Genomic DNA, 12,373 nt, shown 5'->3' with positions numbered 1-12,373 from the left:
TAAATGAAATCTGTAAGGCAGCTGCTTGGTCCTCAGTTCACACATTCACCTCTCACTACTATCTGGAATCCTTTTCAGATGGGATTGTCACTTTGGCCAAACAGTTTTATAAAATGTATTCTCTTACTGGCCAACACTCCCTAGCTAGTAAGCTAGAGAGTCCCACATGTGATAATATGCTGCCTGCTTGTCCTGGTATAAAGCACAGTTACTTACCATAACAGGTGTAATCCAGGGACAGCAGGTAGATATTCTCACAACCCACCTGCCTCCCCTGCTTGGCTTTGTAGCTTGCTTACGAAACTGAGGAACCGCGAGCATACATGGGCGGGAAGGCACTCGCGCATGCGCAGTGAGGGCAGTCTTGAAGTTTCTTAAAACTTAAAGTGGCAGTACACTTTTAATATTGTCCATACTGGGACTCCATAGATGATGTCACCCACATGTGAGAATATCTGCCTGCTGTTCCTAGATAAAACCTGTTATCCCAGGACAAGCAGGCAGCATATTCTCACACACACAGACACTTCAAAAGTGCATCACCACTTTAAATCCTTAGAAAGTTAACAATAGCTCGCACCACGCATGTGCAAGTGCCTTTCTGCCCAACGTAAGCACATGGTCCCTTAGTTTCCGCGGAGCTAAGAAGTCATGTTGCGATGGTCGTACAATTTTTTTCTGCCTTCCCGCTCTCGCACTTGTAACTTTTCAGTCATTTTCTTTTTTACCATTAGTTAAATAAAGTTTTTTAAAAAGTCTTTCTTTTTTCACCGTTGGCAGGTTCTGGCCTGGCGGGTCCTCTTCCTCCACCTCAGTCATAGCTGTCAATTTGGCTGAGGCAGTATTTCCGTCGATGTCACAGCCACCGACGGGGGTTTAAAAACTGTGGTCGCTGTGCTCAGGCTATTTCTGTGACTGACCCTTACCGTTGGTGTCTTCAGAAAAGAACTTTGAAAAATTGTCTTCTTCAGCAGCGACAGCTTTTCAGTGACGCCATGGAAGGGGAGCCAACATTGACACCGACACCGACCACACCAGCTAAGATGACACCAAAACCGGCGGAACCAACGACATCGACTCCGGTGTCGTAGTATACCATCTCTTTGGATAAGCCGGCTAAGAAACCTTCCCCTTCTCTCTACAGGCCAAAGCTGCATTGAGTCAAGTCATGCAGACCTCAAAAAAGTCCTGTAAGTGCATGGTCCCGATTTCAGTGAGTGCCTCCACATTGGCATCCTTATCACCGGACCGGACCGTTGCACCCTCATTACTGGTGAAAAAGCCTACACCTTCCATACCGGTGCTAACCCTTAAGGAAAAAATTGATGCCTTGCTTAGGGAAGAGCTCGGTGAGCATTTCCAGATGCTAGTTCAGACACAGCTTTTGTGAGTGTCGACGCCGACTCTTCCAGTACAGGTCCAGTCTGAGCATATGCTGCTGTTCCTGGATAACACCTGTTACGGTAAGTAACTGTGCTTTATTAATAACAGCTAGGTCACTTTTTCATGATGCAGAGATGTTTAAACCAGGTCTGGGTTTACACAAAGGCAACTGCCAAGAACACAAAATACCCTGACCAAAGAGAAACCTCCTTCCAGTTACTGTAGAGCCATTCTATGATTCTGTTTTTTAGATAAAATGGTACAGCCAATTCTACAAATAAACATAAACATCTGCGGTCTTGAAGGGGTACCACTATGGCGCTACAGCCTTCCTCTGCTCCTCTTCTGGATCTCCAGTTATTGGACACTCCCAAACAGTTATCTAATCTTGCCTATGGCACCAAATTTTAAATCTGATCCTGGAATGATATCACTGGTTTTGATGATTCATATATGTATGATAAATATACATAAAAACTAAGGCCAGCTGTCTTCAAAACTGAAAACATTTTGATCATTTATGTTCTTTATTGATTAGTTTTCCTTTGAAACATCAATCTTGTTTAATTTCACTATGTGTATGTATTTTTCCATGTATTTAGTGAATAGAAAAGCTCAGGCACTGAATTAATCAACCTATTTAATGTTATTAATTACAGGCAGCATTGTAATACTGTGGCTTGTTCATCTTTTATGAAGAGGGGATGATGGGAAATATTTCTTCTCCTTTGGAACCAAAGCTATGTATTTACTTCAAGTTTTATTAAATGAGTTATAAATTTTCCCAGCAATTTACTCATAGCTCAAGAGGTTTAATTTGCATGTGTTGCCTTTTACAATATGCTTTCCATAATGTTGCAGATGCTTCTTCCCTAGCTTCAGTAAACAACAGGCAGTAGGCCAGGTTTATGACTGAACATTTGCCAACTCTTGGAAATATTAGTTAACTCTTAAATAGGTAACTGATGGTTGTTACTAGACAACAGAAATGCAAAATCATGCTTAGATAAATATTATAAGGAAATATTTTGTTCTAGAACACTGTCTATTAAATAAAATTTGCAGGGTGTTGTCAAAAATCACCCCAATGAGTGAACTATCTAAAAACTGTCCTTTTACATTATGACACAGAAATATTTGGATTGTTCTACAATGTACACATTTCTCCTTACATGGGGGAGTACATATAATATTGCATTTGTATGTGCTGGTAAAAATAGGTGCATATACATGTATTTTATAAATTACACAGCCTAATTCTATAAAAGGCACAAAAAATTGCATGCACAACTTAATTCAATAATGATCCAATTAGTACAGCTAATTGGGATTTTAAGTAATTTTTGGCACTAATTGGAATCAATTAAAGTTTATGCATGTATATTTAGGCATTGATTTGCATATGAATTTTATGCATGGTTCCCAAAATAGGGTGTGTCTAAGGGGGATCAAGGGCATTCCTTCAAGTAACATGTGTGGTTATAGATTAAGGGGGGATACATGCCTAATTTAGTCATTGCACATAAAACAGCTGCTATTTATAAAGTTTTGAAAGGGATGTTTTCTGTTTGTGCAGGCCTGAAAAAAATGTGCATGGATTTCTGATTTTGAAATGGTAAAATGTATATTTCACAAAATCTAGAAATTGGCCTTTTCACTTCCTCTGAGGAATGTGTCAGCTGACTTCTCGGAACTGGGGATTTTAGGAGTGATAGAAGGGCAGGTGTGCCTACCTATCTGGCATTTATAATACTTCTAAAATTCAAAACTTAGAATTTTCTAGCTTGGCTCTTCAATTAGATTCCCTTGGAAGTCCAGTTGTTGGTTTGTTTGTTTTAAACCCATTATTTATGCAATTAAGTGCTGGCCCTTGCACACGTGAAGTGCTTTTCATGTTAGAGGGTGTAGCATGGATTGAGAATAGATGTGAAAGTGTTAGCCAGCTAACATGCTACACTTAACATGTGCTAACCAGCAAATGCATGTTACCTTTCACTTAAGTGGAAGACCAGAATTAAAAAAATTTCAGTTCTGTCCCTACTGATTGCTGCATAAAATTTGCAGCAATTAGAGAATGACACAGGGATTGGTACATGTGGTTACTACAGGGTGATAATGTTAAAATGTCAGAAACATCAATGTAGTTAAAGATAATTAAACATCATGTAATAATAATATGTAAGTATGTATGATGACTAAATAAGTACATAAAATTGAAATCCATATCCATACTTTATATTGTACACTGTATATAAAAGTTAATTTGGAGGTTATCAGCATGTCTCTCTTTGTTTCAGTACCAACATCAAATTGTACTACACTTCTCCCTCGTCATTCGCGGGGGATACGGGCAGAGCCGGACCGCGAATGGCGAAAAACCGCGATTATCCAGCTCTGACCCACCCCCACCTCCCTGCCGCCTTCCCGGCCTTACCTGTTGGTCTAGAGGCTTTCGGGGCAGGAGCTATCTTCCTACGCTCCTGCCCCGTGCAGATCGCCATGAGGAAATGGCTGTAGGGAGTTCCCGACGTAGTCTCGAGAGACTACGGGAACTCACAGCAGCCATTTCCTCATGGCGATCTGCATGGGGCAGGAGCGTAAGAAGATCGCTCCTGCCCCGAAAGCCCTCTAGACCACCAGGTAAGGCCGGGAAGGTGGCAGGGTGGAAAAAAATATGGGTTATTTTAAAATTAAGACTGCTTTTTTAATTTTCCCCCTCCCCAGAAAAAAATTGCAATTATATGAAACCGCAAATGGAGAAACCGCGAATGGGGAGGGGGAAGTGTATTGATTTGGGGTTTTTTTTTGGTCCAGATCCTCATTTGACAGGTGTTTCATATTCAGCCATATTGCAATGATTTTTTTGTTGTTAACTACTTTAAATGTAGTTAAACTACTTAGTAATAAACTACTTAAAATGAACTTTAACTACTGGGCAACTATTACTATTTCTTTTTGTCTGATTAGATTGTAAGCTCTGTTGAGCAGGGATTGTATCTTACAAGAGTAATATAATGTCCTGTGTCTGGCAGTGCTATAGAAATGCTAAGTAGTAATAGAAATATTTTTGAATACTTAAACTTTTTGGATTAACTGCTAAAAAGTAGTTTTACTATTGCTCGGTACTAAGGAATAGGCAACAGTGGGGTAGAGATCCAGAAGAATAGGTACTGAAAAAAACCTCAAAAACTAGTTTTTGCATTGGGAAAATACATAAGTAGGGAAGTTAAAGGGTCAGAGGGCTGATATAATGAATTCTCATGAGAGCAGGAAGAGGAGATGTGCAGATAATGAATGAGGAAGAAGAGACAAATAATGAGGAGACAAATGAGGAAATTAATAGGAAGTACACTTCCCCCTCCCCATTCGCGGTTTCGGTAATCGCAATTTCACATATTCGCAATTTTTTTGGGGAGGGGGAAAAAAGAAAAAAAAAAAACATCCTTAAGTCTTCCCCCAGCATCCCGGCCTTACCTGGTGGTCTAGCGGGTTTTCGGGGCAAGAACGATCTTCCTACTTTCCTGTCCCATGCAGATCACCATTAGGAAATAGCTGTAGGGAGTTCCCGTCGTAGTCTCGAGAGACTACGGGAACTCACAGCAGCCATTTCCTAATGGCGATCTGCACCGGGCAGGAGCGTAGGAACATCACTCCTGCCCCAAAAGCCTGCTAGACCACCAGGTAAGGCCGGGAAGGCAGCAGGGAGGCGGGGGTGGGTCAGAGCCGGATATTCACGGTTTTTCGCCATTCGCGGTCCGGCTCTGCCCCTATCCCCCGCAAATCTGGAGGGAGAAGTGTAGTAAAAAAAAAAAAAAAAAAGAGCAGGGAATACATCAATGAAGTTTCCTTAAAGTTCAAGAAAATATAGAATTCAGAAGCTACATAGAACACAGACTCTACTTGTCTATTATTTTGCCTTAGCTCCTCACTGTATGTTACATTTCTAAATCCCATTTGCCAACCAGTCCAATGTGAAAAGGATGGATAGTAATGTAATTTTACACTCCCATCAAAGCCAGACTAGACCCCGGTTTATGCCAGCCTACTTATCAAGGCGCAAATGCCCAATTAAGGATCTCCCATCATCAAAAGAGCCCCTCTCATTATTATGGCCTAACCCAATGTCCTCTTCTAATCCAGAGCTGCCTGCCTCTTAACCCCTTCCAAAGCCTGCAGAATGTGTCCTTATCATGCTGAAAGATCCTAATATTCATTGGCAGGAGGGAAGTGAATTTCTTCCTTCTGGTCACCAACAATTGGCCCTGCCAAATGGTACTAAACTATTATCATATGATAGTGGAGAAATTATGCTAGACAATGTTTTTTCAACAATGTTCACTGGTGCCTGCAGGGCAATTTTCATGTCTCTTAAACTGGTGAAGACTGAGACCTTCTAGCATGGTGAGGAGGGACCGGGGTCAGAGATTAGAATCCATTTTGATTATGAGAAGGCATGGGTTATGGTCTTCATGACATAGAGTTAATTGCAGATCCAGGCTTTCTTTTTGTAGTGAAATTTTGATGATGGGGGAACCCTTGACTTGGGAAAAGGTGTTGAGCTTAAGAAGACTGGATCAGGGGTCAGGGCCAACTTGAATGATGGAAGATGAATTGCCTGTTATCTAGACCTTTTACTTTGAGTCAGCAAACATTCATACTAACATTTAACATCCATTTCAAAGTCGTATGTAAATTCTAAGCTTTAGTGGGCATATGTAAATTACATGCAGAGGAAAGCCTACCACAGTATTTAGCACATGGATTTTTAAAGGTGTTGACACACTAGAATGCAGTAACATTGTAAATGAGCATCAAGCAAATGCATTCAAACTCAGTAATCAAAGGTAAAGGAAACTATTTGGGTTAACATACTAGCTTATAATAAAGTAGCTATAACTTGAGACATGTATTTAAGGTATAGCTCTAACCTTAGGTGACTAACACAAGATTTAATATGGGCCACAATCTCTGGAAGTGTTCTGGGCCACACACACACTCTCTCTCACTCTCACTCTCACATTCACTCTCACTCTCACACTCACTCTCACACTCACTCACTCACTCACTCACACACTCACCCACTCACACACTCACTCACTCACACACTCACACACTCACTCACTCACACACTCACTCACTCACACACACACTCACTCATTCACACATTCACTCACACACTCACACACTCACTCACACACTCACACTCACACTCACACACTCACACTCACACTCACTCACACACTCACTCACTCATTCACTCATTCACTCACACACTCACACACACTCACTTTATTGGCATGTTTTGTGTAGTTTTGGGTACTTATGTAGAGATATTGTTTTGGTTTGTGGGTTGTTGTTTTTTTTGTGTTTTTTTTTGGGGGGGGTTAAGAAAGATGTTGTTCTACTCACTGATTTTCAGTGGCTTTAGTGACTAATCCAGCTCTATATGGATATTGTTGGGTTTGTCTGGAATGGAGACAAGGCAGAGCTGAAAGTTATTTAGGCACTGCTAATACTCAATGCTGGTATCCAAAATACTTCCAATGATCTGCCATATATTTGGATATTTAGTGTCTGGATCCAGATGTGTCCAAGTGTGATACCTCCAGGAATAAATTTAAACTCCATGGTCAACATTTCAAGTCAACACTGGCCACAGTGTTTAAATATTGGGGAGGGTGGGTGAGAATGACTGTTCTACAAATTACTCATTTACCTGGCACTGAAAAACTATTGTAAATTCCCATTTGTAGGTCTGCCTCAGAAGCATTTACACAGTCTGCAGCTGCTTTGATAACACTGGGGTATGTAGAGAATACTACCTATGCCATTTTTTGAGCTGCATTTTCTAGACAAACCAAACAAACATGGAGCTTTCTGTGTACATATATTTCTGGACTTGTTATGCTACAGTGAGCCTGAAAATGCTGCTGTGAAAGAAGATCCTGTCCTTTGTAAAACCACTGAAAATGTGAAAGTCCAGGTGTCTGGAGGCCCTGCTATGGTATTCTTGTACATGTTTCTATATGAAGGCCCAAAGAAATAAACAGGTTTCCTTTCCAGCATCATATTTCATCAACTTGCTCTTCCATATACTTGATGGGGCCATAAAGGTTGACTTCTGATTTGTCCATTTAATATGAGTGAGCTCTGGTTACCAATCAGAATGCATAATCAGCACAGAATCCAAATGTTTACAGAACATAGAAGTGCGATAAGATCCAAAAAAGGGCTTAGAACAAAGAGGCCAGTATTCACCTAGCGGGATGCTGGGCCATTTACAGTGATTTTATTTTTTTTTTTGGGGGGGGGGGGTCAGTGCTAACTTAACTCGCTAAGCAAATATAGGCCTGCAGTCTAATTTGCCTGCTAAACTTAGCCTGCTAAATGAGCTGGTCAGCGCTGAATATTGCCAGTTGTCATGCAATGCAACCAGTTAACTTTAAGGCGCTGGCTGTAAATAGTCAACACAGATAACCAGTTACCTTACACAATTAGGTGCTAAAATGCTATTTAACCAATCAGCAGGCTCAAAATTTTTAACTTGGTTTTTTTTTCAGACACTGCCCTTCATTTATTGCGATTAGCAGCATACTGTTTGAGCCTTGGACTCTAATCTATCTCCCTTATGGAGGTAATTTTATAACACAGCTGTAAACCATTATGTGCTGATTATGAATGTAAAGGTTAAGGAACTATGCACTATTCTATAAACACCTGCTTAACTTACAAAACACATATTTGCAACAAACATACACATGAGTAGAGGGTTGGACAGGGCTCAAGACATAGATGTGTAACTTACAATTACCATATTTTCTCGCATATAACGCGCGCGTTATACGTGGTTTTTACAAACTGCGCATACCCTTGCGCGTTATACGCGTGAGCGCATTGTACAAAATTTTTTTTACATAGTTTTCCCCCCCGCGATGCCCGATTCATCACCCAGAAGGAGCGCTCGCACGCCCACAGCCTCCTCCCCTCCCCCATGGAGAAGCTGTCTACCTTGTTTCCGGATGCCAGCCCAGCTGCTTCCTCTGCCGGCGGTCCTGCCCCTTCTCAGAGCCCTGTGCTGCGCTGCTTCCTCTTCAGGCGGTCCCGCCCTTTCTCTGATGTCAGAGAAAGGGCGGGACCGCCGGAAGAAAAAGCAGCGCAGCACGGCTCAGAGAAGGGGCGGGACCGCTGGCATCCGGAAACAAGGTAGACAGCTTCTCCATGGGGGAGGGGGGGAGGCTGTGGGGGTGCGAGCGGTCCTTCAGGGTGGGGGTGCGGGTGCTTGCGGAGCGGTCCTGCGGGGGGGTGAATTGGACGTCGGGGGGGGGGCATCAGGCTTTCAGGGTAGGGACAGGGCTTCAAGGGAGAAAGGAGAGTCGGGGTGGGCGAAAAGAGAGTCGGGGTCTCCAGAGGAGAGTCGGGGCGGGCAAAAGGAGAGTCGGGCAGCATGCGCGGTATACGGGTGTGTGCGGTATATAAAAATTTCTGTATATAAATTTGTGTTTTTCGCGCGCTATACCCGTGTGCGCGTTTTACACGGGTGCGCGTTATCTATGTGAAAATACGGTATGTGTATATCTGTTGCCTTTAGGTGTTACCAGCTCTATAGCTGGCATAAGAGCTCATGCCTAACTTTTAAGCATATATACCTGGTTAGGCTAGTATTCTATATGAGAAAGGGGTTACAATCAAAGCAGTCTACATATAATACAGGAGTACTTATTTTGTAAAGATGGAGAAATAGATATGCATTACAAAAACGGGTAAGGATATTCCTCTCCTAAAATGCTTTTGTTTTGCAATGAGCAATATATAGTTTCAAAATTAATAAATAACCAAAGGCTGCCCACAGAAGCCTGAAGCTGCTTCTGGTAGCAGATAATGTTATTGGTCAAGAGGAAGAGATTCCACTTTGCTGTGGTGCTCCTAAGCAGGTGTTCAGTCCACCTAACAGAAATCCAAACCTGACTGCTAATGAATTGTTAGGTGCAAATAGTCTGTGTGAAGGAAGGATGAAGCTTCTCTGGTATAAAATGTTTTTACATACTGGGTTTTCTGCCTCTTGCTTAGGTAATAGTCATACAGCCTTTTAAATTAGAACATGATTCCTACAGTAGTAATGCAAAATAGTCTTCCCTGTCTGCATGCAATCTGGAATTGACTGCTAACCGGTAGTAAATGTTTCCTTCTTATTTTGTTTCATATACCGTAACAACTTAGTGACAAGGACTCAAGCAGTCGTATCATGCTGCTATCTCTACAGTAGGTGTTAAGGCAACATTTACTGTGCTTGAACAGCAGGGATTTGCATTTGTATATAAATTAAATGAAAAGTGCAACAAAACAAGCTTGTTTCAAGATGGAAAAAAGCCCCAAATTATATTTTTTTTTCAGTTTTATTGCATATATTTTGCTAGTAGTTTGAGCTATTTGCAAATAATATGTTAAAAATTAAGGTGGGTTTTTACAAAGGTGTGCTGCCAAGCTTGCCTATAGGAAAAGAATGGGTAGCTAGGCAAGCTTGGCAGCACAGCTTTGTAGAAGGACCTGTAAATGCAAAAGAAGGGACTTGTTTAAGAGTGCTCTACGCAGTTAAAGGGGGAATTCTTTAAATAATGGTTACAATTTTACACCCTGAAAAATCAGCACTAAGTGTGATTTTAAAAAGCATGTGTGCTCTTTATAGGATTACGCTATGCACTGATTCATGTGTTTAGCTGTAGATGTCACACTTACGCCTGCAGCAATCTCATGTAAATGTTGGTGCCCAAGATAAGCACACTGAGTCAGTATTCTGTAACAATGGATGTAGCTTTTTTTGAAAGCCCCTGACACACCCATGGCCATGCGCCTGGAGTCCTGCCTTATGGAATAGCATGCACCCAGATGCGCATGCAAATTCAAATAAGTGCCAATTAATAATTGGTTGTTAGCATCCAATTATTTATGGTTATGTTCTCATCAATTAATTTGTGCTTGTGCCACAGGAGCATGCCTAAATCTGGGCAAATTAACATGCACCATTTGTATATAAGTATAGAAGCTGTTACTATACTTACATAGAAACGGGCAGGTTATAAGCAGAGAATGTAGACTACACCAATGCAGTTAGTACATGGCAGTGTGTGGTATACTGTTACTTGTGCAGTAGGGCGCCCCCCCTATTTATATCAGGGTTTTCTTAGCCTAAATATCGTCATCTAAGTTAGGCATCTACCAGCACATGTCCAATTTAGGAGCTTACTTGGAAAACATAGCCATTATTTGCCCATGATTTGCCTTGGACTAGGTGCCTAGTTGAAAGTGATAGATACCTAATGAGTTAGGCACCTAGAAAGCAATTGCAATTAACTTAAGCCAATTATGAGTTGATAATTGCTTGTTATCGGCATCGATTATGCTTTTTAAATAATTAAGTTAAGCACCTAGATTGGCAAGGTGAGCAAGGTGCCTAACTTTAGGCATCTTATATAAAATCTGGGTCTAAATCCAGATACACTTAGGGCCAGATTCTATAAATCACTGTTCTTCAACCGCCGGTCCACGGACTGGTGCCGTTCCGCAGGAAATTTCTGCCAGTCCCTGCAGGGCTGGCAAGATTAAAATGACCATAGGTCCGTTTTCAGACCTCCTGTCCCATTGTTCCTACACACAGCTTCGGGACATCGGGACAGGCGATCATTTCCTATCCCTCCCTCCTTCCTTTCCCCGGGTCCCCTTCTCTTACCCTTCTCTGCCGCTGCTGCTAAAGCCGACAGGAAGTCTTCTTTCCAACGTCAATTCTGACATCGGAGAGGACGTTCTGGGCCAGCCAATCGCTGTCTGAATGGCCCAGAACGTCCTCTCCGACGTCAGAATTGACGTCAGAAAGAAGACTTCCTGTCGGCTTTAGCAGCAGCAGGGCGGTAAGAGCAGGGGAAAGGAAGGAGGGAGGCTTTTTTTTTTTTTGCGGGGCAGGGATGGAAGGAGGTAAGCAGGCTGGCTTCGGGGATGGGGGTGGGACAAAGTGTGGAAGGCAGTGAGAGGGACATAGGAAGGAGGCACTGGGGGCACTAAAGAGAAATGAAGGAGGCACTGGGGGCACTAAAGACAGGAAGGGGCACTAAGGACATGGGAAGGAGGCACTGGGGGCACTAAAAACATGGGAAGGAGGTACTGGGGGCACTAAAGACAGGAAGGGGCACTAAGGGCATGGGAAGGAGGCACCGGGGGCACTAAGGACATAGGAAGGAAAGAGGGAGGGAATAGAAAGGGACAATTCTTGGGTCTGAGAAATGAAAGAAAGGATACACAGAAAGAAGGAAACGCAACCAGAGACTCATGAAATCACCAGACAGCAAAGGTAGGAAAAATGATTTTATTTTCATTTTAGTGATCAAAACGTGTCAGTTTTGAGAATTTATATCTGCTGTCTATATTTTGCACTCTATTTGTCTATTTTTCTATAGTTACTGAGGTGACCGTGCTCGCGGAGATGGAGCGGAAACAGGGTTTTTAAATTTTAGTCCTAGTAGTTTGCCGGTCCACAAAATAATTATTTCATTTCTGCCGATCCACGGGTGTAAAAGGGTTGAAAAACACTGCTATAAATGACGTCTATATTACAAGCTGCTAGGCACCCTAATTGTGGCCGCCTAACAACGCCTATGTTAGGAATCCACACCAAACTTAATTTTTGCATTTGGTTTGGTAATTGACCATTAAGAGGAAATTCTAGAAATAGCACCTATATTTAGGCACCAGTAGGCACCCTACCAGCATTTAAGTTAAGTAACAAATGCAGTTTAAAATGATGCCATTAAAGCATCTACCAGTGCCTAAATAATATGCACTGGAATCGTAGCTATGTACCATATTTTTTGCTCCATAAGATGCACTTTTTCCACCTCCTAAAAGGGGATGGAAATGAGGGTGCGTCTTAAGGAGCAAATGTTGTTTTTGTTTTTTTTTTTAACCCATACCTTTTTTTCCCATCCCAGCAGTCCAGCATGCT

General features: G+C 42.0%; 1 protein-coding gene across 12 annotated transcripts in view; it reads left to right on the top strand.

The window, feature by feature from the left end:
- LRMDA (leucine rich melanocyte differentiation associated) overlaps window positions 1–12,373 on the top strand; it is a 1,649,176-nt gene that overhangs the window by 864,070 nt on the left and 772,733 nt on the right. For 10 of the 12 annotated variants that reach the window (XM_033942049.1, XM_033942047.1, XM_033942052.1 and 7 more), the window contains exon 4: window positions 7,137–7,187. The exons of the other annotated variants lie outside the window; for them this stretch is intronic. In XM_033942049.1, coding sequence (XP_033797940.1) covers window positions 7,137–7,187 — 51 coding nt within the window. The remainder of the gene's footprint in view (window positions 1–7,136; window positions 7,188–12,373) is intronic. 12 annotated transcript variants of the gene reach the window in all.

The sequence above is a fragment of the Geotrypetes seraphini genome, chromosome 4 (genome assembly GCF_902459505.1).
Source record: "Geotrypetes seraphini chromosome 4, aGeoSer1.1, whole genome shotgun sequence".
In the NCBI taxonomy this organism is placed as follows: Eukaryota; Metazoa; Chordata; class Amphibia; order Gymnophiona; family Dermophiidae; genus Geotrypetes; species Geotrypetes seraphini.
This window is presented reverse-complemented; position numbering and strand designations above follow the sequence as displayed.